The 27,320-nt window shown below is 38.1% G+C and overlaps 1 protein-coding gene across 3 annotated transcripts; it reads left to right on the top strand.

Annotated features, from left to right (window-relative positions):
* The first annotated feature begins 98 nt into the window (after nt 1–98).
* SNX2 (sorting nexin 2) lies at nt 99–27,108 on the top strand. Of its 3 annotated transcripts, XM_072359072.1 has the most exons (16): nt 99–252; nt 7,716–7,830; nt 12,279–12,442; nt 13,628–13,694; nt 13,903–13,946; nt 14,053–14,194; nt 16,501–16,579; nt 18,713–18,788; nt 19,952–20,065; nt 20,292–20,385; nt 21,881–22,086; nt 22,882–23,025; nt 23,527–23,538; nt 25,626–25,706; nt 25,814–25,885; nt 26,623–27,108. In XM_072359072.1, exons 1-16 carry the CDS (start codon nt 145–147, stop codon nt 26,671–26,673), a joined length of 1,569 nt encoding a protein of 522 aa, XP_072215173.1. In that variant the 5' UTR covers nt 99–144; the 3' UTR covers nt 26,674–27,108. The 3 variants fall into 3 exon arrangements, with proteins under 3 accessions (XP_072215173.1, XP_072215174.1, XP_072215172.1); XM_072359073.1 differs by lacking the exon at nt 23,527–23,538; XM_072359071.1 differs by lacking the exon at nt 23,527–23,538 and having other exon boundaries at nt 22,882–23,040.
* The last annotated feature ends 212 nt before the right edge of the window (nt 27,109–27,320 follow it).

Raw genomic sequence — 27,320 nt, 5'->3', positions numbered from 1 at the left:
ATAACACTAAAACTGATATTCAACCCCCTGCCATACTGCACTGTGCCGCTCGCTCCCGCCTCGGTGCGCGCTCCCGCCTCCCCGTCACGTGCCGAGAGGCGGGGCGGGAGTCACGTGAGCGCTGGCGGCCGGGCTGAAGGGAAGATGGCGGCGGAGAGGGAACCCCCGCCGATGGGGGAGACGCGGCCGGCCGAGCTGGAGGAGCTGGAGGACGGCGAGGACCTCTTCACCAGCACCGTGTCCACGCTGGAGGTGAGAGCCCGGCCCCTGCTCGCTTGGCGCTGCCTGTCACTGCGGTACGCGGCCCTGCCGCGGGAGCGGCTCCTCCTCTCGGCTCTGACCCGTGCTCCCACAGGCAGCCCGGCCCCTCGGGGCGCCGCCGCTCCTCGAGATCGCTCTCGTGCCAATATTAATAATAATAATAATAATAATAAAGAAAACGACGGAACCGCTTCTGCAAGCGCCGCAGCGCTGGGGGCCTCTTTTCTGCCCAGCCCAGGGCGGCTGGCGGTGCGAGGGGCACGAAACCCGCGGTAGGGGTGGGCCCCGCGCCGTGCCAGAGCTCTGTCAAGAGGTAATAAACGGCGGAAAAACGCGGCCTGACAGTGTCTGCCTGAACGTCCCCTCGTTCTGAAAGCAGCCGGTGTGCCTGTTCGGTGAGGCAGGTGCTTTTCTTGCTGCGTGGGAGGCGTGTTCCAAACCTTATTCTTCTTGTAAACAGCGAGCCATTCATAAATGAAAACGTGGCTGTGCCTCTTCCTGAAGTTTCCTGTCCGTGACCTTTGCGTTAATAGGATCAGTGCGTATTTCTTTGTTCTGTGGCTGCTGCCTGTTCTTAACGAAAAGGGGTCAGCATACAAAGTGACTCTTAGGTGTGTTTTAAAGATAGTGCCTTCCTTCAGATTATTGTCTTTTTGTAGATGCATCATTTGGGCAGTGGCAGAAAAAAGATGTGTGGAATTGTGCCGTAAAGGAATAACACGTGTTGTCAACCTGCAGTTGATGTCATTATATCAACAGACTTCGGTCCATCCCTGTGCGATGTTGTGTTACTGGAGTCTTTTCCTGTCCGTTTAGAAAGACTACAGTAAAACATATGTATCATTTTTAGTGATAAATCTGTTGCGGCTTAAATTCTACACCATGATGCAGTTAATGCCTAAATCGCAGTTACAGTGTAAAGTCCTCATCTTATGATAGCATGTAGTTACTGAAAACTTCTTTACCTTGATCCTGGCCAAAAAAAGCCCACACAGTTTCCATTGAGTGGTCTGGTTGGCATTTCTGTTTTGCCACTTTACTTTTGCATGCTGTTTATTTGGAGGAAAGTGGCAAAGTAGAAAGGGGAAGCCGCTTTGCTTAAAGATGAGCTTTAAAAAGCTTTGTCAGTAAAGCATTTTTTGACCTCTGATCAGCTACAGAATTTAGGGAAGACCATCGCTTTTATGATTTTATGGCAGATTTGGAAGGAAGAGTTCACAGCTCGTGAAGTTTAAACTTCTCAGTAGCATGATTCTAAGTAATTTAACTGAAGCGTACAGAGCACCTTAGTCTGAAGAGGGACAGGTATCTCACAGTATGGGCCTTGCGAAGCTTCCATCCTGATGTTTATAATCAAATAAATACTCCTGGAGTAGCTATTTCAAAATGGTAAAGTAACAACAAAATGCCATCGCGCTCTTCTTCGTGCATCACATACTTATTTGCAGATACTTCAGGTGAGCATCACAAGGGATGATGAGGCCTACTGCCAATTTATATGAGGATGCTGCTGTGGGAAGGGTTCTTAGTGGGTTTGTCTTGGAGCTCAGCATTTGCTTTTGATATGATTAATTTATCTTCTTGGTTCCCCTGAGCTTTTATCCTGCTTTCATTCTCTTTGAAGTGCACAGAAGGCATCCTGTTCCTTCTTCATCTGTGTAAGACTGCTAATAAGTCTTCCAGGTAGCTTACGCATTAAAAAGTCCCTTTGAAAACACACACTGATTCATTCAAGTTAGTTCTGAAAAAATATGAACTCAATGTAAGTTGTAAACAGCAAATGTGAAATACTTAAATGCTGTTTATGAGGAAGGCTCGCTAACTTTGTTGACTAATCAAGTGGAGGCTTGTTTAATTCAAGCTGATTTCTCTGAATATGAAGAGAACAAAGCTGAGCTTTGGCCTTCTTTGTGAAAAAGACTGAAATTTAACATCTTGCATTAAAGCATCTTAATTCTATAATGCAAAATGTTGAAACATCACACTGAGCTGTAACATCTGGAAATTCTGGGGCGTAGCAGCAGAATGTTCTAGGGCTTGGAAAGTTGCTGCGTTGGAGTTAATGAGAACACTTCCCTTCCTGTGAAAATAGGACTTGAAAACTCTGAGCAGCAGCTTGTGTAAGCTGGTACAGTGCTCGTTTCCTTCCTGGTTAGATATCCTCAGTGCCCCTGAGCAGTACAGTGATTCTAGAGTATTCATGGTACCAACAGTATTGTAATGCCTCATGGAATATCTCCCATTAAATTCGTGGTCACAGGGTGGTCTGTCTTTAGCTGCTGCAGTTGCTCTCATCAGTGACAACAACCACACTAAATTGGACAAATGATCCATCTAAGCCAAGACTGAATTTCCTGTGGTAGTCAGTGGTGTGTGTTGTGTGAAGAATGTTACTGATGATTATATCTGTTGGTGCTTTTCTGCAGTACAGTCCCAGCTACTGTTTTTCATAGCTTGAGGACCAAGGTGCCCTAGGTACCTAGGTAGCACTGTAATATTAATAACCCTCCGTGGATTTACTTAGTTTCTAAGTTTTCAGCAAACATCCCTCTCTTCTGTAAAGCAGGTGCCGTGTGAACGCATAGCTAAGTTACCACCTACTCATTTCAACTGATGTTTTTATTTCTCTTTTTTCCTATTATTGGACAAATACACTGAGACGCTTTAAAATAATGAGCATGCAGTAGATATGGTAATCTATCAAGTACTGTCATTTAGGTCAGGGTGTGTATGTAATCTCATTGACAGTTTAATAGTTTAGCCTAAGACCTGCAATATGTTGTTGTTTAGGTTTGTGGGTTTTTTTGTATAGTAGGCAGAATGTTAAGTACACACATATCCAGTTATCTTTATTGTTGTGTGTTTAATTTAACAGAGACAAATATGGTTTAGGTTGTAACAATCTCAGTAAAATATCTGACAGCAAAATATTAAGTCCTTGAACACTGTAACTTTGCAGAGAAGTAAGTCTGCAGAAGTAAGTCCAGATTCTATTGGAAGTATGTCCTGCTTCTTGGTGTTAAATCCAGTCTATGATGGAAGCACCTACTAGTTAATTCTGGCATGGCTGTGTGCGTTCTGTTTCTTTCCACTGAAACCTCACTCTTCTACCTCTGTCTTTATTCTGTTTAACCATGTTTAACCATGCAGTGATTTGTGTACTTCTGTCCATGCTGTTTTGGTGAAAATGGTTGAGGTTGTCTCAAAAACTGGAACAGTATGGCAATTTGCTTTTGTCAGCGTGTTATATTCAGGCCAAAGGAGGTTAGGCAGAGTTGAGATAGCTGGTTAATTTGGTCTGTGGGAGACCCCATGGTTGAGAAAATGGATGATGACCAAACATTTAGGGCTGTAACTTCAGCCAACAGAAAATGTGAGAACTTGTTTTTGTGCTTTCCTGCGTCAGAGCTATAAAGTTACTCATTTATTGACACGCCAATATAACTCAGAATGAAAGGGAAGAAATTTGACCTTGTTATTGCCATTGTAGGTTGGAATGTGCCCATGGACAGAAAATCGCAGTGGATGGAAGGGACTTCTGGTGATCATGCAGTGTTCAACCCCCCCCTACTTACTACAGCAGGTTCCCTGGTCAGGTTGCAAGTCTTGTCATTAGGAATCTGTTTGTTAGAGAGCAAGTAAAGCAGGATCTTAAGTGTACTGCATATCCAGATGTCCTGGTGTTTTGGTTGTTGGATGCTACCCCTGTATTTCTTTCTGCTTAGGAGTCAGGCAGCAGCTTTGCAGGCATATATCTTTCAGGAAATAAACAGGTTGGTGAATCACTGGCATAAGGTACATTTAAAACTCGTGAACAGCTATGCTGCCTGTGTATGTCTTGTTGATGTGGTGTTCTTAGTGTCTATCTACACTTTATTTTCTGATACTTAGATGTTCACTGCTTTGTGTATGTACTGGATTCTCTGTCAGCCTTTTTTAGACGTTTTAGCTCTATATCATAGCCAATATAGGACAAAGTTGAGCTGGAGGATTTGGAGTAAGCTCTCTTAATGTACAGCTGTAGCTTCATTATCAGTATTGTTGTGGGTGCTGTTGCGTAGCACTGACAAGGCTGAACAGAATAGTTAGATGATTAGGCATTACTGATGCTAGTTCTGACAGATTTGGGACAGTGGCTTTCTATGTCTCTGTAGTTCACTGAGAACAGCTGTCCTGTTGAAGATGGCTTTTGAGGATGACAGACAAAAATTTGCTGCAAAACTCTAAAAGAAAAAACAGCTGTTGCTGTATCCAAAGTTAATGTTCAGACAAGGAATCATCTTGTATAAACCCTGACTGAAGCTGAAAAATTCCTGAGGGCCATTGAAAGGTGGGAATTATCAGCAAAAGGCTATTTGGAAGGAAAGACGCTTTGCCCAGAAATCATCTTGAAAGTTAAACTTTAATACTTACTATTCTTAAAAACAGAAAGTCAGATTACACAACAGATACAAATTTTATGTTATGTTCATATAGTAAATAATTAATAGGGTGTCTTTTTCACTGGAAATCTTACTGCAAAGAGTCTAGACATTTTAACTTTTTAACAGCTTTTAACAGCTGCATGAATAACCTTTGTTTCTTGGGCTTTCTGTGGTGCATCTAGGGTTTATCTGAGGGATCTCATTTAGGTAATGCTCTCCACCTGAGCTTCAGGGACAGCCCTCCCCCTGCCATCTTTCCATCTGTTTATGTCTGTTCCTACAAAGACTTTGCTTCAGAGTTGGAAGGCCTAGGTTAAGCCCTCTGGATATTTTGCTGATTTGGACACATAAACTCTGTCATATTATGCCATGTGTGGATCAGGTTCAAGAGTTCAAGGAGTTTTTGTTTGTTTTTTTTTTCTCTGCTAGGGTTCTTTTTTGTAATTAGGAGCTGAGTATAGTGAAAAGTAACTGTCAGTTAGCAAAATAGCTACCTCACATAATACAAAGTAGATTAAGGGAATGCCTTGAAGATGTGAATAATCTTCAGTGATTTTTGTTTATTTATTTTTTCGCCATTCCTTAATCAGGAGCACAAATAAGGGATAAAGCTAGATACCATCTGCTGCATGCACCAAATGTTCAGGGAGGCTTGGCCATTTTACAGCTGTTTCTCATGGGAGATGAGTTGGCAGAAATGAACTACACATTATTCTGCATCTGTGCTAGGGTGGAGTACCCACTTCATGCTGAACCATAGATCTTCAAATACACAAATGGGGCTTTGCTTGAAGTTGAGCATCAGCAAGACTGTTTTGAAATGAGTAATCTGTAAGGGTTGATTTTGTGTGTGTGTGTGCAGAATGGCTTTTGTGGATAAAACTCTGAATTGCTTGATCCTCACGGGGAAGTCAGGCTTTTCGTTGCTCTGCTGTCACAGCTGAGGTGCATAGTCCTGAACTTGCAGCTGAAGCTGTACGCAGAGGTAGGCTGTTTCTTCTGGAACGTGTTACTTGCAAAGGTCAACACTGAAGTAATTTGAGAACACCCACATAATGCAAACAAACTGTCTGTACTATTGTTTGTAGAATAACAAAGCGTGTCAAGAAGTAAAGTTAATTTTAAATGTCCTAGTTCATTTCTTCTAAATTACTTATATCTTGTAATATAACTTAGGATCATGTTTTACAGTATGAAGAAGAACAGCTTTATTACCTTGTAGTTCTGTATGTTCTGTGTGATCACTTGGGTATGGATGGAAGTATGGGCTGAGAAGTGTATGTGTGTCCAGTGAACTGCTTGCTTCTAAGCTTGCAAACTCACCTTCCTGCCTAGAGTTCCTCACTGCTTCCACACTGACCTTCCTTGTAGGCCCTAGGGAAGAGTCCAGCAAACACTCTGAAAGGCTGCTCCTTTTGTTGCATATAACTTTGGGTTATTTTGTTTGTTTCCCTATTGTATATTTGGGCTTCTCAAGGAGTGGCAGCCTTTGGCAAAGGATTATGATCTCTATTGTTTGTATGGAACTGTTTCTCATTGCAGCAGTAGTAGGATTTACGTTTAAATGAATGCAGTTTTCTGTTATTCTTGGATTTTCATTCACCTTCTTCTCACTTCAGTAGGCAAAAGCTTAACACCTTTCCATGTCAAGAGAGAGCTGATTTCATATGTCCTGTGAAAAGCAATTTTATGCTATTTTCACATTTTATTTTCTGTCAAGACCTCAACTGCTCCTTCCTTACGTGCTAGATTTGACCAGAATTTCAGATGACTATGATTTGGATTGACTTAGGGGCCAGGAACTTACTCTGTGCTGCTTGAAGTAAAGCAACAGTTCTGTATGTCATGTCAGAACATCTACTGTTCGTGGAGAACCAGCTGTGAGGAAGACCTCTCCCTTAGTTGTGTTGGCTGTGCTACTGTGCAATATGTAATCTGGACAGATTATTTCAGTGTTTTTCTATTGTTTTTCAGGATCGTTGCTGCCGTTTTTAAACTCTTTTGGCATTTGTTGAAGTATGACCTGAAACCTTTCCTATCTGTTTTGAATTGTGATCCTCAGCAAAAGCGAGGAAGCAGGCAGTGGCACAGTTTACAGACACCCCTTGTGAAGTGCACATATTCACGAGCAGATATACTGTTGCTGAAAACTCCTTAAATAGATATCTTTGACAAAACTGCAGGAAGTGAGTTCTTCAAATTTTCTAGGACTGCTGGAATAACTGTGGTTGATACTTACTGAACAGGATTTGCTAATTGCGGTGCTGATCTTCAGTTGAAAGTAATTTGTTCTCTGAGTAAGCTGTGCATTTGGTGCCTCGGCTTCAGTATTGATTCTGTTTTCCTGAGTGTCTTCCATTTCACAAGGCAGATTCTAGGCCTCAATGATTAAAAACAAAACAAACAAATAAAAATATAAAAAGCACAAAATGTGCAACTGTGGCAGGCATAGCTTACATGTCAGTACAATGTTATCATCTATAGCAATAATTCCCTAATTCAGTCTGTTGCAAAGATACCTAAACTGCCTGTGGCTACAAGAAGAATTTAGTTCTTTTAGAGGCATCAACTTCTTTTAAAAATCACTGAAAAAGCTGATACAGAGAACTTGATGATATGGTTATTAGGTTTTTTTTCTGTTTACACTTCCAAATCTAAAAAATATAAGCCTTATATTTTAAGTCTGTAAAGGAGCTCAGTAATCAAATTACAATCAGCAATACTAATGAATTTATTATTGATACTTCTGTAGCAGCTTTTGTTTCGTGTTACTGAAGTTTGAGGAAATGAGTAACGTTTTTCTCCCCCAGCAAAGAAATAGAGAGCTGTAGACTATATCATATCCTTTGTTCATTGTTATTACACTAGGAATAGGAAATGGAAATAGCTGACATGGTTTCTTTTCTGTACATCTTCGTTTCTTTGCAATGAAAGAATGTTTGTTGCAGTAATTCCTACATGCTGACGCATGGGAACTAGTTGTGTGACAGTTATTTCACTTCGCTGTTGTTGTTGTTGTTTTTTTAACAGTCAAGTCCTTCATCTCCAGAGCCAGCAAGTCTTCCAGCAGAAGATCTCAGCACAAACTCCAATGGTCCAAAGCCAGCAGAAATGATAGATGATGATAGAGAAGATCTTTTTGCTGGTAATTACTTTTTTCTTCTAGAGTGTCTGTGTAAACAAACTCTTACTCTTGGAATCTGAGGAGTGTGCTTTTCTGAGAAGGAGAGTTAATGCTTTCTCTCTCTATTTAAAGTCATTTTCATTGCCTGGCTGTAAGGAAATTTGATGCAGTTCCTTTTAATGGAAACTTCAATTTTAATTTGATACAATTTGATACTACAACTAACTGTAACCATTGCTTATCATGTCAAAAGGTACGCTTCCTGGAAAGTTCATTAAGTAATGAACTGGTAAATTTCAGTATTAGCAGTGTCAGTAGCTTTCATAAGCAGCCTTTACTGGATTCACCAATTATATTTATTTCAAGTCCTGTGTTCTTCTGAAATGTGCTGTTATATTTCTGAACTTGAAAATTGGCAGGAGCAATAAGGAAGGAGAGACAAGTTTCTTCTTTAATCAGAATTTTTTGTTCTGTAATTGCTAACATATTGACACTGACAATATACTGAAAGTACATTGTGAAAATGTTTTGGAGTGTAGCCTTTCAGTTTGAACTGAGAAGACTTTACCTTGTTTTTTAGTTAAAACAAAGTGATACATGACTTATTTGGATGAGATGAATTTTAATTTCAATGATAAATTAGATCTGGGACTTTTTCCAACAAAATTTGCATGTGTTGCCTCAAGAGTAGCAGTGGCAATATATATTTTTGTAGGGTAGCAAAGAATTATTCTCACGCTGAATAAGTGGCACCTTGGGAAACTTATTAATAGAAAAGTTTAATTTTCTTAATTTGATAGTGGTTTACAGTTTTGGGTGTTTTTGGTTTTGTTTTTATTTCGTATGACTCTAGCATTTGTTAAATCTTTTTACTAGGTGTCAGCTTGTTGGTAGTATGTACTGTGAGACTGCATAGTGTGCTAGCAGTTCTCAGTAGTAATGCTTTCCCTGCTACTAGTTGTTGGTGAATCAGTTTGCAGTCTGTTTTGAATTCAATCCTAATCTAATCTCATAGATTCCCCGATACAACCATTTGAAAATAAGTTCTGGGCTTATTTTTTATAGGTATCTGTATACACAACTACATTATCTTTATTCTGAACTTAATCAAATTTCCATATACTTGAACTTTTATTTACTTAGGGCATTTTCAAATATGTTGACCAGTTTGTTGACTCTCTCAAACTATTTTAAGATAGGAGAGTAAAAAAAAACAGAAGGGCTTTCCTAGTTCTTTTGTATTTATGTTACGTAATTTTATGACTTGAAAAGACAGTGCTTCAGGAATGGAGCTTTCTAGTGCTAGTAGTTTGCACAATATATGAAGGCATTCCAGAGCTGTCTGGAATGGATGTGTTTTAGGAAAGCCAATTCTAATCTGGCAGGGTAATATAAAAGAAGGTGTCTGGATTAAATATTGATGAGAACCTGACAGAAGGAACAGGTGTCAGCAGCCAGATTGTTTCAACTAAAGTGAGTGATGTGAGGTAGTGAATGAGACTGATTTAATGAGTTTGAGTTTTTTCTGTGGAAGACATTCCTTTAAATGCATATTGCATTGAACTGAAAGCATCTGACATAATGCGTGTCTAACACAACTAAAACTGGTTTGTGAAGGGCAGTTTATGTACAGACTGAGGCACCGTGGAGTTTAAAACAGGGACAAAAAGCAATTTATGGAACTAGATCTATTTGCAGTGTCTTGTTCTGATCAGGAAGTCTGCATAATACTGTTGTATCCCATTGAAGAACTTCCAGCTTTGTATCACTGGCAGCATGGGAGTTCTACAAAAGATAATTAATTAAAAGGCCACACAGTTCAGGTGCTATACTCTCACAAGTATAATTACTTTTTTCTTTCTTAGGACCATTTTGCTAGACAGTGGTGTTAATCCAGCCCTTCAGTAGAAATGATATGATAAGAATACATGAGGGAATTGTTTTAGACTTGACGCGTGCACAAGCCTTAATATCTATGGAAGATGTAGGTCTGTATTGAAGTCTGGATCTGGGATACTTTTTTCAGACTTTTTTGACTGTACTTAAAGTTTCTTTGCTGTAGTTTTTCTGGACAGACATAAGAAAATATCTGAAATAATCTTTTTTTAGATATTCATTACCTCATCTCTGCTGACCCATAAGTTCTTCAGCAGAACTATATAAAACTGGGCTGTAAAGGTAGATGCAAATAATCTTTCCATCTGCTGTTGGAGGCTAATAAAGTTTGCTGCTGCATCCATAACTATTGTGGTTCTTGGTTCTGTAAATAAGCAAACTACCTTGTTAAACTCATTTAAGCACTTTCACTCTTAGTATAAAAGTCACTCTGTTGTTTATTTGGCCTAAAATGAATTACTTTATGTTTGCCTGTAGATCTCTTGCATCTGGGGAACACTGTGGTCAGTGCTTCATTTTGTATCAGCATTATTTTTAAGTGCTTTGAGATATGACTTTAAATACTGTCCATCCATAACTTGCTACCATAGAGTAAGTAATTAGATCATGAATTGATGTTTGAAATACTGGCTTCCAGTTCCACATGTAGCAGCTGGACGTATTTGTCTGTGCTTTCTGCCTCCAGTGCTCATGGAGGAGCAAGACTGTTAAGTTACACCCACACTCTTCCATTGTTTACAGAAAAAGAAAGAAAAATACAATTTTTCCACTCTTGCACCTGGGAAGGAATAACCACAAGTATCAGTACAGGCTGGGACATGATCTGCTGGAGAGGAGCTCTGCAGAGAAGGACCTGGGTCCTGGTAGTTGACAGGTTGCCATGAGCCAGCAGTGTGACCTGGTAGCCAAGAAGGCCAGTGGGATCCTGGGGTGCATTAAAAGGAGCATGGCGCGGCCAGCAGGGCAAGGGAGGTGATCTTCCCCCTCTGCTCTGCCCTGATCAGGCCTCGCTTTGTGTACTGTATCCACTTCTGGGCTCCCTGGTACAAAACAGACAGGGATCTCCTGGAGAGGGCCCAGCACAAGGCCACGAACATGATAAAGGGCCTGGAGCATCTCCCCTGTGAGGAAAGGCTGGGTGACCTGGATCTGTTCAGCCTTGAGGAAGGAAGACTGAGAGGGGGTCTTCTTAATGTTTATAAGTATATGAAGTGTGAGAGTCAAAAGGACACGGCCAACCTTTTTTCTGTGTTCTGTGGGGACAGGAGAGGGGGAAATGGCCATAAACTGGAGCATAGGAAGTTCCACATTAATATGAGAAGGAACTTCGTCACAGTGGGGATGACGGAGCACTGGACCAGGCTGCCCAGGGAGGCAGTGGATTATTCTTCTCTGGAGATATTCCAGACCCATGGACCCCCACCTGTGCAGCCCACTGCAGGGAGCCTGTTTTGCAGGGGGGGTTGGGCTCAGTGATCTCTGGAGGTCTCTTCCAACCCGTAACAATTCTGTAATACTGTAATACTCTTTATGTGTACCAGGCTTTGAAAAGTGGAATGAATGCGGCTTAGTTTCTTTTGAAAATTGAGCTGTTATGTAGACAAAAACTGCAAGAGCAGCTCTTTTCAAATTTGCATAATAAACTGTTTTGGGGAACTTTGCACGACTCAGAGTGGATCTGCATTAGTGCGTGAAGCTATGCTTGGTAAAGTGGTTGGAACTGACTGCAGGAAGTCTAGTTGGTGTTACGTTCTGAAATCAGTGGTGGAGTCAGTCTCTGTATCAGATTTTGGTTATGTGGTCAGTGTTATCTTTTGAGGAACTGAATTTCTTGCAAATGCACGTTTAGAAAGAACCACAGCATTAATCACTTGAACAGGAACTTCTCGTTAGACAGAAGGAAGATGTTTTGCCAGCGGTCAAAACCAACTAGTCAAGGAGCACGTGCAAGATTTGCAGTGCAGAGATTCAGGTCCCCCTGAAGTGTAGAGGAACAGTATATGTTCTGAAACAAGTATTCAGCTTCTAATGAGTTATTATAAGCCCCAAGAAGACTGTTGAAAGTAAAACTGATCTTAAAAGTCAGATTGCCTCATCTGATAAAAATATTTGTTTGTTAGGTTATGGGCTTTGGGGCGAAAGGCTGCATTATGATTGTGTAACTTCCTTTAAAGCATACTGGTTTGCTGAATGTGCGCAATTAGCCTATGACTAAATTAGTCATTCAGGGTACGAAACCAAGAAAGAATAGTCTTAAGAACAGAAAAAACTTAATTCTCTTTCAAAGTATCTTCTTAGTCACTTATTTCTGTAAACTTCTATGAATGCTTTAAAAGACTATTTACCTGACTGCATAGAAAAAACAATTATAATACTAATCATACTGTAGTCTAATATTAAGTGATGCACGTAGTTTTACTACTTACTTAAAGAAGTTACCAGCACAAGTAGGTGCTTGTTACAGATGCTCTTACTAGACTTGTACACTGTCACTTTCTTTCGTGTGTGTTTGTTATCTTTGTGATGGGCAGCTGTCTCAGCTACACAAAAACTGTCTCAAATTCTTTATCTAGAAGCCACAGAAGAAGTCTTATTGGACAGTCCTGAGAGGGATCCGATACTTTCACCAGAACCAACTCCTGCAATCACTCCTGTAACTCCTACTACATTAGTAGCTCCTAGAATGGAATCAAAAAGTGGAACAGCCCCTTCAAGTTTTGATAGATCAAGAGAAGAGGTATACCTCAAGTTTGGAACTGTCTTGTTTGGACTTTGAATGTTGTGGGTTATTTTCTTGTTGTTTTGTCTGTTTATTTTGTTTTAAATTACAATTCCTAAATATAATTTCACAGGTTTATGCTTTGATTAGGAGAAACGTGTATACATTTGTTTGTATTTTTGGCACTTAAACTTTGATATGCATTTGACTCTTTCAAAAATACCATGGTAGTTCATTACCTAACTGTATTGGAGATGTACAGATTAAGAAGTAACACACAGCATTTCTGCAGGTTAGATGTTGTAAAAGCGGGTGTAGGAGCAAGCCTTGAGCTTAACATGGGAGAAATGTTAATGATGTTTTATAACAGCTCTATCAAGTTACTGATTTTAACTTGGTTTTATTAAGTAGCTGTTAATGTGGAGTTGAAAGTGTCAGTCATTAGCATTATCCTGTGTACTAACAAACAGCTAAAAATGATCATGACTTAAGTATTGCTATTTAAATTTGATGTTCCATCCAGAGTCAGGACATAGGCAAATGGTATTCATTCTACACTATCCTCTTACTAAGTGTCAGTGTTAAATGAATGTGTAATCAAGACTTGCTTGTGACTCAAAAACTCCTCCTTCCCCAGAGTCTCTAAGATGTCATTTTCTTCTTATTTTCTTCCTCTTCTGCCCCAACATACTGTCCTTACTGGCACAGTGTTTCATTAGATCTCTGTTTTATCAAACTTTTGTACAATTGCATGAAAATTCTGCGTGATTAGAAACTAGGCAAGTATCAGGAATTCTCTACCCGTGACTTCTTCCTTCCCAAATATCTGTATTTTGATTTAAAGATTATAGAAACACTGCTAACAAGAGCATTTTTTAATATATTTTTATTTATTTATTTATTTTTTAACTCCAGCATCTGCTGGGATTGGAGGCAATGAAATAAGTATACCCACAAGGTCAATATTTACTAAAAATTCTGAGGCCAGCTTGACCTGAGAAGAAGCTGCCATACTAAAAGGTTTTGCAGGAAGGCTTGAAATTAAGAGCACTGCGAGAAATTACATTCACATAATGTTGAATGACGGGTCTGGAAGGGATTTTAATTACACGAGCATACTGACTTCTGCTTTCACTGTTCTCTTATTTTTGTACCTGCACATAATATGAGTGTGTATTAACTTGCTAAATATTCCTTTCCTAGATTGAAGAGGAAGCAAATGGAGATTTGTTTGATATAGAAATCAATGTGTCAGACCCAGAGAAAGTTGGTAAGTTTCTTCATTCTAGAAGTCAAATGACAGACTGTGTGTCCTGTTAGAGGCTGTTCTGAGATTGTAGCCTTATTTCTTACTCAGCTATCTTTTGGGTGCTCTTAGTATCTAAGTGGAAATACGAGTAATGTGTATTTGAGATCAAAAAGTATCTGGGAGGATTAAAGTAACTAATTCTAGGATAAGTCTTTTAATTTTCTTTCAGGGGATGGCATGAACGCTTATATGGCATACAGAGTAACAACAAAGGTAACTAGTTCAACAAGTATTTGCAGGTACGTTTGTATCATATCTATGTAAATGTATCAGCAAGTCATCACTAAAATTACTGTTTTTTTTCTTTTTTTTTTCCAAGACATCCATTTCTATGTTTCACCAAAGTGAGTTCTCTGTTAAAAGAAGATTCAGTGATTTTCTGGGCTTGCACAGCAAGTTAGCAACAAAGTACATGCATATTGGTTACATTGTGCCTCCAGCTCCAGAAAAAAGTATTGTAGGTAAGTCTAGTTCCTGTGCAATTGAAGGTTTATGTGCATGTCATTTAATTGGTGTGGTAGCAATGAAACATTTTAATACCCGAATGTGCTTCTAAAGTAATTACTGTTCTGCACGGCTATTTTTTCTTTTCCTTCTTATCAGGTGTTCCAGATTACAATATATATTCCTCCTGTTTTCAATTTTTAAAAAGTTAGGGTTAAGCTGAAAAGTTAGGTTGTGGCCTCTTCCTAACTCAGATCAGTGTTGGTAATAAGAAAGACATTCATCTTAATGCATGGTGCTCTGTTTCTTATCTACTAGTCTTTCTTCACCGTTGCCCCTCAAGAGCCAATTAGTCTGTCAAAACAGAGATGCTGAAGGAAGGTTTATTTTTAACTTGTGTTGTTATCAGCTGCTCACAATACACAGAGCTTCATACATACTTCACCTCTCTGATACTTCAGTTTGCTTCTTCTAATCATAGTGAATGGTGGAATGCTCAGTTAATTCTTCAAAGTTGTAATTTTAAAAATATTTCTGACACTAGTCTTACTGAATGCCTTGATGGATAAGATTTTTGCTCCATCTGGTAGAGAACAATGTTTATATACTGAAGTAAGTTAAGTTTTTTTTAGCTCTAAGTAGGAAAAGATCTTAGAAGATAATAAAACATTTAAAATAAGTAACTTGTGGAAGTCTAGTGGCTTTTCTGTGTAAATAAGTCACTGGACATTAGAGTGCTATTTGATCTGTAGGGAATGACAGAACTTTTCTTCTTCTCAGTTGTTTCATCTGTAAAGCTGATCAGAGCAACAGCTTGTCATTAATGTAGGAACTGACTTTCTTAAGATATGGATACATTGGGAAGACTCTTGAGTCTCTAGATTGTTTTTCAGGAGGGCATGAAAATCATACTTTAGAGTTGAACTGCCTGCTGTTCAGAGTAAGTTTGCTGTTTATTTCTATCAAGGCATATGTGGTCTAGTTCTGGAGGAGTGAAAGGATTCTGGTTTAAGATACAACTGAGAGGTAAAGGATGGCAAATGAGTTTACATCACACATTTATTCTAAGGTGTAATATGAACAACCTACATCCAGTTTTATGTGCGGTGTGTTGTACAAAATCCTTAATCTTTTCATTCTGTTACCCCATTTATAGGGCTTGGAGTTCTAAGTTAAAATAATTATTATTTTCTTTTATCATTTATTTATTTAGTGGGGCTTGAGAGGGACCTGCATTTGAGACGGTTCACAAATGCAAGTGGTGAATTACCAAATATCTTGTGGAACAACAGAATAAAACTGAGTATTGGTGAGCCGGAGTTCTGCATTCATCCAAACTGCCTTGTTTATACATCTGTTTTGAAAATCATTGATTTTATTTTTAAGAAAACAACTGAGAGAGAAACAGTTTTGGAAACTGCTGAACTAACTGGCCACGAAATACTTTTTCAGATTTTCAGAGTTTTCTACTCAGAACATATAGATTGAAAAGCACAGAAGCAATTGGAACAGAAATATTCTACATGCAGAAATGGGATGTTTGGATTATAACATAACTCTCCCATGCTTTAGAAAATATGAGTGATTTGGAATGTTCAGTGCGTCATGGTGTTTTTGATAGCACTTGGGTTTCTAAGTCCTCTGGGTATGAATCTTGAGTAAGAAAAATACTGACATCAACCAGTCTGGGTTCTTTCTTGCTGAAGCTGAATATATTTCACATACCACAAGACACCAAGAACTCCACAGTTGTGGTTCTTTGGCCACTCTTGACTTCATCTGAGGAAGGAAGTGGGTATAAAGCTGTGTCTGTTTTATTTTGACTGTTTTATTCTCTGTTCAGTTTACAGTTTTTCAGAATTCTTGAAACTACTGCCTGGTTTCTATTAGTTTATTAAAAACTGATCAGTTTTGAAACTTAAACTATAGTAGAAAGAAAATATTGGCTATGAAAAAAACAGTAAGTCTCAGGTTACAAGCTTATTTTCTTATTCTGCTTTATTAGTGTGTTTTCTTCTTTTGAAGATGACTGCCAGTAAGACTGCTGATCATTTATGTTGTCTTCATAAACCTAAATTCAGCTATTCTTTTTTTTTTAACATTTTAACCACAATAATGTGGTACAGAAAATTGTGCATTTCACAGGACTGTTCCAAGGCCATGCAGCCTGCAGCGTTCGTTCTTTCTGTTCCTGTGTAGTAATTTTTAGTGATTTTGCTTATGATATCTGAACCTAGATGAGCTTTACCTTCTAATCATATCAGCTATACTAATGAACTCTGTGTAATAAACTAAAATCAACATGATGCCATTTTCTTTAAAGGCATGACCAAGGTTAAAGTAGGGAAGGAAGATTCTTCATCTACTGAGTTTGTAGAAAAAAGAAGAGCAGCTCTCGAAAGGTAATGTGTGTATCCAAAACTTGTTAGCCTCCCTTAACAGGGATCGGAGCCATCTGTGCTTAGGTGTGTTCTGAAGACTGTATGCCGCTGTCTATTTTTTTGTGTTTAAAAAAAAAAAAATAGTATAATCCCATTAATACCTGCAAATGTGGACATGTTTATATGGCTAATTGCATCTACCACCTCTCTAGCTGATCAGTGCTTAGTTTTGAGACTGCAGAGAACCAGTAATCTGAACTTTCTTCATTAGCTTGCTTATGCATTAACAAAACTTGTGCAGATATATGAGCTTGTAGATATGATTTTTTTTAATAAACTGTTGCCGTGTTGTGATTGCCTCATTTGAGAACAATATTCCATACAACAGTTTCAGTTCAGTTAAACTGGAAAATAAGCAGCAGTCAAAGCTTTTAGTTTGTCTCTGGAACTCTGAAAAGTCGAGAACTTCGTACCTTGTCTGCTAGATCAATCAGTCTTTGGCATACAGTCTTAACAAAAAAATATCGTGTTAGATTCCTGTTGCTAGCATCTATCTATTTTCTTAATAATAGAAAAACATCTGAACAGATATTGAGCTTCCAAATACTGATAGGTTGCACTGTCTTACCTGTCACTGGAAACTGGTGTATGACTTAACATTTGCCACTTAAAATTGCACCCAGAAGTTAACGAAGTAGTTCTGTCACCTGGAGTAGAAATAAGAAACATCATGTGTGTTTAAACAGCAAGTTTGTTGCTAAAGGAGCGGTGCCATGAGATATAAAGACTTGGAGTAACAATAGAGACTGGAGGAATTGGGTTTAGATAAATGAGCTGACATTTTCCCACACACAACCTGAAGTCTCTGTCAGTAACAGAGATTACTGCTTTCCCCCTTTGTTTTCTCATGTGATCAATAGAACTATGATTAGGACAAGTCTTAATTCATTGTATATGTGCTTTATGTTTTTTTCTTCCATTTATTTGTTGAAGGAGTTTTGCTGTTCTACTGGTTCTAGTGGATGATGAGTATACCTCCTATACTGAGGAATGGACTCATCAGGATTTTTGATGGTGTTTTTCAGAAACACTGTGAAAATACTACCTGACAAGAAGCACCTTTTTCATCATGTCAGTTTTAGCTGGCTTTTGCTTTCAGAATCTCAAAGTTACACCCCTGTCAAGGTGTTCAAATACAATCTAAAAGTGGTGGTTTTGTTGTTTCCCAAGGGAAACATACTAATATGCTCCAGAAATCCAAACCGAATAAATGTGATTCAGTTTCCTCTTTCATGATCCCAGAGCTGTGGGGAAAGTGGGAGTAAAGCCTTGTTGAGTTCACTGAAATTTGTCTTCTGGTGTATTGAACTTATGTACTGCAAGTCTAGCAGATGTCCTCAGGCAACAGGCACTGGTGTCCAGTGAAGAAGTCAGTAACTCCCCTTGGACCAAGAGTGGTTCTATAGTTGCAGGTTTCTAAAGAAAAATGTATTTGCTTGACCTAGCAACTTAAACTTATTAATTATCAGAACACACAAGGAAAAGTTGAACAATCTAATTTATGAAATTGTTTCACTGCAAAGCTGAGTTTCCTTAGGAAGCACTGGAGATCCAGTGACCATAACTAATGGCAGGTGGAGAAAATAACTCATCGGTGGACTCAGTTTTTCAACTGAGTGTTCCATTCCACAGCACTCCAGGAGATTCTAAGCAATCTGTGCATGCCGTGGGTCTGATCTGGTATTTCACAGCCAAGACTGAGGCAAAACTAAACTTTGAAAAAAGTATAGAAGGTTGTTTGATAGTGTTCTGTCTGCAGATTTTAACTGGCAGTATCACATACTTGTTATGCCTTCATGGCCTTTTGAAGCATGGCAGTTCTACAAAGCACTATATGTATAATGTATCACTTCCTGTTAATGTATAATATTGCGGACATTGATGACAAACTTACGGTGCTTTTTAGTGGAATAACACTGAAATTTGGACTATTCCCTGACCCTTTTATAGTGACTTTACAAGTGTTGAAGTCCTGTTAGGTAATAAGGGACGTTGTGTGCTTCCTACATTGTAACAGCTTTTTAGATGGGATTTTTCCATTGCTCTCAGACACATTAAATCTGTTATCTAATATTTTAATTTTTAAAATCATAGGTATCTACAACGAACAGTAAAACACCCAACCTTGTTACAGGATCCAGATTTAAGGCAGTTCTTGGAAAATTCTGAGGTATTTTAAGTTCTCTTGTTTATTTTTTGGTATCGTGACGTATGAGGTAATATATTCTCCTTCTGTTGAGACCTAATCTCATAAGCTAATCTAAGATAGAACTGGATTGCACCTTGTATCCTGCAGTGGTCCATGGAACAGAATAGTGGAAGGATACTTAGGTGATGGTGGGTGCGTGCATCTGGGAGACGATGAGCTTGTAGCAACCAATAGCCATCTGCTGCACAGTGACTTCTTGAATTAGTTGGTTTCTGCATTTCTAGCTGATGCTTGTTGTGCACACAGTCACCATCTGTAGTTGATGTTGCTAATAGTTAAGTAAGATTAGGAAATTAATTGCCTTGGAAACAGGTTTCTAGCCTCTATGAGTCCTTCTTGGCATTTGTCAGTGTGATAACGTGATCCTGCTTGCAGCGCTACTGAACAATCTAGATGTTTTGTGAGTAGAGGACTCCCGCCACCTTCCACAGAATTAAATATATTGTTAAAGATGTGGTATCTCTTTATACACCTGCATAGTGGACTTACTGTAACACTGAGTCGTCTTTTGGCTAATGGTAGTATTTTAGTTTTGCATTCAGTGTATTTGACAATGGTACTAGCAAGACAAAATGTTAGATGTGAAAGGCCTGATGTGGTGCCCCACCTCGTTCAGCATTTTTAGACTAATTTGAATAATACTAGCATTTGTTAGCTTACCTTCTGAATACCTAAGCAAATGCTGTTTCTCTCAATACTCATCATTTAGGTGCAAAAATATGTCCACCTTTCAAGATTTTATACAGTATAAATCTTGCATTACAATGAAGTGTTTGACATAATTTCTTTCTTCTAATTGTAAGCATTGCTCTTCCTGTGGTGGCAGCTTATTCTCTGTTGCGTGTAGGTGGCTAGTTAGGACCTTTAGCTAGTTCATAATAACTTTGGACAAGTTGGCTGATTGTTCCATTTAAATGTAAAGATGTAGAAGAAAAGTAAATAGTCTATATTTTTAAGTTTTCCTCTGAGAATGTAAAAGTAGTAAATCCAAGAAATTAGATTCCACTATATTGAAACACATAGGACTAAAGAAAGCACTATATCCTTTCTTTTCCCCCTTGTGCCCCGTTAAACCTCCATCCTTTTAACCAGTCTGTTTGCTCTTATTTGTCATTCAATTCCAGCTGCCGAGAGCGGTTAACACCCAAGCTCTGAGTGGAGCAGGAATATTGAGGATGGTGAACAAGGCTGCCGACGCTGTCAACAAAATGACAATCAAGATGAATGAATCGGATGCAGTAAGAGCTGAATTTTCGACTTGAATAATGAGACGAATTAATGAGGCTCAACAATTGCATTTTAAGGCTGTAGAAGTAGAAAATGTGTTATTAATTTGCTTATTGGCTTGGATTCTTAGCTGTATCAGTTGACCACCCTGGCAGTACATGGGTAATTTGCTTCTTTAAACAAGAAATGTTGTTGGTAATCTAATTTGTAATGCTTGGTTCTTTCATCTTTTGTCAGTGGTTTGAAGAAAAACAGCAGCAATTTGAGAATCTGGATCAGCAACTTAGAAAACTTCATGCCAGCGTTGAAGCATTAGTCTGCCACAGAAAAGGTAGCTTCTCTTTTGTGTGTCTACATGAACTTAAGTTTAGGAAATGGTGATGGAGGGAGAATTACCGTGTCAGAACTCTTGACTAATGAGTAGAGTTATGCAGGAAATTTTAGTGCAAAAATCTTGTACCTTTTACCATAAACTGCTGTAGCAATTTGATATACCTGCTATTCATTTTAATTTTCTCTAGAATATCAGCCATCCCTTCTGTTGAACTTAAAAGTTCCTATATTGATTTAGTATGGGTTTTTTTCTTTTCTTGCAGAGATCTAATACCATACCTAGCAAGTGATTCTACTGCAGTAGGCATCTGTAAATGTATCTCTAGATCTAATGGCAAGAGTAGTTTTTTGGGTTTTTTTTGAGAAAAAAGTTACTGCATAAATCAATTCAAACATCTTATGGTTCTTTACTGCTCTGCTAAATGAGTTTAAGCTCTAAAATAGGAATTTTCTGTTATTCATTTGGTGCACATAACGGTACATCATCAAGCTGCTGTATAGGTAAACTTTTCTGAAAAGATAACCTAAAAATAACAACTTCGGATTTGTTTGTATTAGAGGGAAGTATTGCCTGCAAGTTTATGTTTTAATCACCTGTGTAGCTGTTATGTCAAAGGATGCTTTCCATTAGATTAAAACAAAACAACAACAAAACCACTGTTATTTGCAGTGTGAGACCATGAATATGCCTTTTGGTGTCACTGTGCTGTGCTAAAACTGATAGATTATGTTTCAACTCTGCACTTTCAAATGTGCATAAAGTTGCTTCTTCGTGATGCTACCATGAACTGTTGTCTATAGTGTAAAAAACACAGACATTAAATTTTAAAGAGATTATTGAAATCATGAGTATTATGTGTATGAAGGTGTCTGCAAACATTTCTGCTGTTCCAAGGATTCTACAAAAGCAGCAGAGTTGCAAACAAGGTTGCACTTCCAATTCCTAAGTCTTTTGGATAAATATGTATATATCCAAAGGCCCTTTGTAGGAGTTAACTTTTTACAAGGTGACTTGCCTGGGATTTGATGAAACAATTGCCGTAGTGCTTAGTAGTAAATAAGCTGAGAACTTTGGTTTCAAAGATACCAGTCAGCCATGCAGGTATAAGTTGTGTTTTTTTGTTGTATTTTTTTTCCTCTAAGATGTGTGTCAAAAGATAACAGTGTGTAACGTTATGCGCAGTTTAAAGAACTTTAGTCAGTAGGACAGTCCAACAAAAATTAAATTCCACTTGTGGTGGTGTTCTGGTGAAATACATAGGAATACACAGTGATGTTTTTCTCCATGTCTCCTGATAGAGGTGATAATACGGTCAGCAGAACGTCTGCTGATGGAGAGTTCTGTGCATTGTGAATGTCTTGTGCATTCTATCATGAGCTTTAGGAAATACATCTTCTATTTTATATTTGGTGAGGTTAGGATTGCACTAGGGCTGATCTGTGCTGCAAAGCAAGTCAACTACATTGTACTGAACATTATTTCTGTATTTTAGAACTTTCAGCCAACACAGCTGCCTTTGCTAAAAGTGCTGCCATGCTAGGTAACTCTGAGGACCACACTGCTCTGTCCAGGGCTTTGTCTCAGCTTGCAGAAGTTGAGGAAAAGATAGATCAATTGCATCAGGAACAAGCTTTTGCTGATTTCTACATGTTCTCAGAGCTGCTTGGTGATTACATTCGTCTCATTGCTGCAGTAAAAGTGAGTACTGGCCAAACAAGAGCTAATTTTGTGTTTAAAGTCACAGTCCTCAACTTTCACCTTCAAGGTAAATGAATGTTTGTATGTACATGCACATTTTTTACACACTTGAGACAGATCTTTTGCCTTTCACTCAGAGTAAAATGAACGAATTTGTGATCAGTTATTACAGCAATAAAAATATGGATGAATTTGTAGGATATAGAAAAAATGTAACTGGTCAGTATCTTCTTTAAGCAGTACAAATTGTACATGGGTTTGGGGCATGCTATATGCTATGAAGTCTAAGCAAGAGTATAATTTGTCCACATTTGTTGGCTAGCTATAAGCTTCCTTAAATTTGAAACCAGTATAGAATTTGGATCTATGTGTCATTAAAGAAAGCATCGGATTCTGTTGTCAGTCATACTGTAGAGTGTAACTCGGCTTTGACATAGGAAGGGATGTCTGAGAATTTTATCCAGAATTACCTCTGGACTTGTCAACATATTCTCTTGCCTTTCTCCATTCCCACCCCCCTTGGTTGCTTTGGTAATGTTTTGCTGGAATGAGAAACACAGTGTACTGTGGGACACTGCCCACTCTGAACAGGCTTCCTGAATGAATGCCCTCTGTTATTTATAGATGGTATTTAGCTGTGCAAGCATGCTGTTAAGTGAAATGCAAGTAGACATGGTAGACGTAGTGAGGTTTGAGTATAATTGTTCTAGCTTTATTCAGAAATAGCTTTTCCTACAAGAAATTTAAATACCTCTAAGAATGCCAGCTGTTTAATAAATGCCTTCATTCTCACAGGGTGTGTTTGATCACCGAATGAAATGCTGGCAGAAGTGGCAAGATGCTCAGGTTACTTTACAAAAGAAACGTGAAGCTGAAGCAAAGCTCCAGCTTGCCAACAAACCTGACAAGCTGCAGCAAGCTAAAGATGAGATAAAAGAGGTAATGTTATCAAACGTTATTTTGGAGATCAGACTTTCTGCTTTGACTCATTCATTCTGCATCAATGCACTACTTTATACCATTTTTATTTAAGAACTGCTTGCTCATTTTGCTGCCCACCATATTTACTGAAATTGTTGAAATTTATTTTTAAAATGTGCACAATTTCTACACGTTGTAGAGATCTGGAAGGCAGCTGAAGGCTGTCTCTACAGAGTCTGGGAAATGGGAGGAGGGGAAAAAGGACGAGTTGAATTGCATTTACGTTTTAACAAATGACTTGGATAGACACAGGAGCATCTTGACTAAGATGCTAAAATTTCACCAAAAAACAATCAACACAAAGAACTAATGGAGAACTGTTCCCATGTTTTGCTTTATTGTGCAGCGTATATCTACCCATATATATATGTATGTATATATGGTGTGATTTCAGTAAAAATAAGTCTTACATGTTGAAGTGTCATAATTTATACAATTTCTCTATCATGCTTCACTAAGGAAATTGAAGAGGTAGGACAACTTAATTATTTAACATTAATGCATTCTGATTATGCACCAGTATTCTCTCATTAAATAATGGGAGAACAGTAGATTTCGAACCCTTTTATGCAGTTATTTTGTTTGGCTTCCTCATTGCTCTCTAATCACAAGCTGCTTTGTTCTTCTTACATTTCAGTGTATTTTGCATATGGCTTTGAAGTTTCTCATTAACTTGGCTTTCTTTTTCTTTAAAAAAAGCCCTTGTTTACTGGGAAAACTTAGTGTGAGTCTTATGTGACCACATTCTTTCTGGTTGGTACTCTTGGTGTCATTCATCTGTTCACAGTACAAGTGATGTCATTCCTTAGCCAAAATTTGGTTGAATATTGACAGTAGTAAGAAATAGCCAGTGATTCTTTCTGAGTCCCAACATGAAAAGGGTTAATGGTGTTGTTCCTGAAGGGTGTACTTTTCCTCATTACTTTATGAGCATAGAAGGATGTTAGTTTGAATATGGGAATGAAAACATAGTTGCCATTGAAATAGATTCAAAGTTGCTGATTCTTTTATATATATATATATATAAGAATATATATAGTCCTATATATATAGGACTATTCTTTTATATATATATATAAAAGATACCATTTATATATATAAAAATACCATTACTGAAAAGGGGAAATTCCTCCTTATTGGAAACTATTACATGACAGGTCATCATTCAGTGATAATTTTTGTTAAATGTGGTACCTGTATGTGGCAAAACCAGGACAGGGGTCTGTACAGAGTCAGACATTGAAGTCTCCCACAGCTGTAGTTGCAGTGGTAGATCAGAATAGGCAGGCTGTCTATCCTTTCCTTGTCCCAGCTTTGTATTGTTCGGTTATTAGGTAACTGCTCAGTTTGTGTTTCCCTGAAGCAAATCTAGTTATGACATAATGTGTGGCTTCATAAATGTATATGTGAACATGAGCAGTTTCTGAGTAAATGTAAACCAAAAATATAAATGTCCAGATACTTATTGGAACAGATTCATCTCATAACATGACAGTGACTTGATAATGCAGCACAAGATGCTTTTGTGTATATGGAGCACCACTGACAGCTGTGTTGTCTTCTGGCTGCCTTTTACTGCAGAAGGTAACAGTTACTTGGATACGTTAGTTTCTGTGTTTCACTTTGTAAATTGGCATTTGAAATACCAGTTAACTGTGTCTGCAATGGCAGCCAGCAGGTAACTTTTTTTACAGCGTTATCTGTATGATGCTATAAATTAACAGTATGAATAGATGTATTAAAGTAGATGCAAAAGCAAGCCTACTAGTTACACGATGATGTTTGATGATAATGATCTTACTGTGTAGTTAGATGTCTATGTGTATAAACCAAGGATGAATATAACCTACTGTCATGTAGTACTGTTAGACAAATGCCACCCTCCCATTGTGACAAGAACCCCAAGCTGTAATGCCATTTTCTCTTAATTTTTCTTTAATGTTCTTCTTACCCACATTAGCTTTTTTACTCCTCTTGTCTCTTCAGTCTCCTCTGAAAAAGAGACCATTTCGGTTGTCCCAAACACCATACATTGTAACTGGGAAACCAAAAATGTGTGAGCTTGTCATCTCTAACAGAGAGATAAGCATATTACGACCATGGGCAGAGAGGAAGATTTAATCATTTTTTTCTGGGACTAGGAAAGCATAGGAAACTGACTTCTGAGACTCTTCTACATTCAATTTGGTAGGCAGTCGGAGAAGGCTCACAGATGTAGGTTCCTGTTATAGCAGTACCAGCAAAGTAACGTCTAATAAAGCTGTAGAGGTCCTTTTCCATTGCTAAAGATTCTCTAAAAGGTCTTAATAAGCTTTTGTCAGTAACGATACTGAGCTGTTTTTGTCATCTACAAATGTCATTATGTTAGAGGTACCATCGTTTAATCTGATGTCATCGTATTCTGCAAATTGATACGTGGAAGTTATAATTTGTCCAAAGGATGAATAGGTCCTTTTCATTTCCTGTATTAATGTTGTTAACGTATGAGAAAGTTCACGTACTGATTGACTGAGTGGGAAACACAAAAGTCTCATCTCTGCATGTCTTTCCTTTGCCAGTGGGAGACAAAAGTTCAGCAAGGGGAAAAAGATTTTGAACAGATCTCCAAAACGATTCGCAAGGAAGTGGGAAGATTTGAGGCATGTATAATTTTGTCTAAGTCAATGTTAGTTTTACTTGAGATAATACTGACATGCAAAGTAAAATCGGTGAAGAGGTTAATATGCCATAATTTATTTATTAACAGAAGGAACGAGTGAAAGACTTTAAAACTGTTATTATCAAGTACTTAGAGTCATTAGTGCAAACACAGCAGCAGGTAAGAAAAATTTTTAAGTTTCATACGTGTTAATATTTAAGATGTTACATACCAGCTTAATTACAAAGGACAATCTTTGAACTACTTCCAGATGTGCTGGACTGGAGAAAACGGTGACTGCAGTTTCCCAGCTATTACTGTGCTTCCTTGCACAGCTCTTTTCTGAGAAGCAAGGGAGAAGCTCCTGTGAGGGGAAGAGGGTGTGGGGAGGGTCTTGTCTGTTCTTGTGAAGCTCAAATAATGCTTGCTCTTTATCACTGGAGTAAATTCTGCTAGTTATGTGCTTAGTCCTACTGAAGAGACTTGGAGCGCTTAAATGCTTAATGCTCTTTTTAATATATTACTGAACATTGTAAAGCAGTAAAGTAGTTTTCAGTGACTCAGAAACAGGCTTTGTTCCCTAAAGAGTATTTGGAGTTTTTCTGTTTTCACTCCAGCACTATAACATTTCAGCCTTTTTTAACTGAGAACAACAGCAGCAAAAACGTGATGCACATTAGAGGCAAAAGTAGCAAATTAACCTTGCACACCCATTCTCTGTAATACAGTGCTCAACGTGCAATAATTACTGTTAACCAGACATATTAATCATCTTTTTGTTGCATCATGTAATGATGTGAGTGGATAATATTCAGCATCTGTGTTCTTACTTCACCCGAAGGAGGAAGGTATATTTGTTTTAAAGTATTTGGTGCTGTAGTGATTCTTTATTTTCTTTCTTTTTTTTTTTCTTCAAGCTAATAAAATACTGGGAGGCATTCCTACCTGAAGCCAAAGCCATTGCCTAAAGGAAGAATATTCCAAATGAGAAGACACTCTATATGTTTCTCCTGGATAAAATTAAATTCCACAGTGAAATCACTTTAAATCATCGAAATAAACCACTATATATTTTATGAATTAACATGTGGCTTTTTTTATATACTACAGCATTTTATTAACAAGCTGCACGTCCTGACCCTCGTTGAAGTGGACTGTGGCATGATGTTCTGCAATACATTGCTGAATTGAACACTATTGTGTCTTAATACTTGCACTGAAATGTGCACTGCAAGGCCAGAAAGCTGGTATTTTTGTTCTTTATGATACAGTGTTCTGTAGTTCGTTTACCTGATCTTTGTGAAACAATTTAATCGCTTCAATTAACGTTCACTTAAACATTCCTGTAAAAATCATGTTTTTGTGATCACAGTAATAAAGGGGATATTCATTGTGAAACATTAAGCTCTGCCTTTTGTGTCTGCTGTTTCTTGGAAGTAGCATTTATAACAACTTGAGATTGCATCAAAGGTTGAAACAACAATGAGGAAAGTATCCTGAAGGTGGTAATAAGGATCCACAGATAATTATTTGTGGTAAACTCTTTTCTAATTCTGATTTGCTTTTTTACAGGTATTCTTTTCACCTGAAGTTAATGCTGCATTAATACTCATAG

The sequence above is a fragment of the Excalfactoria chinensis genome, chromosome Z (genome assembly GCF_039878825.1).
Source record: "Excalfactoria chinensis isolate bCotChi1 chromosome Z, bCotChi1.hap2, whole genome shotgun sequence".
Classification (NCBI taxonomy): Eukaryota; Metazoa; Chordata; class Aves; order Galliformes; family Phasianidae; genus Excalfactoria; species Excalfactoria chinensis.
The sequence above is the reverse complement of the archived record's forward strand: the minus strand, read 5'-3'. Positions and strand labels throughout refer to the sequence as shown.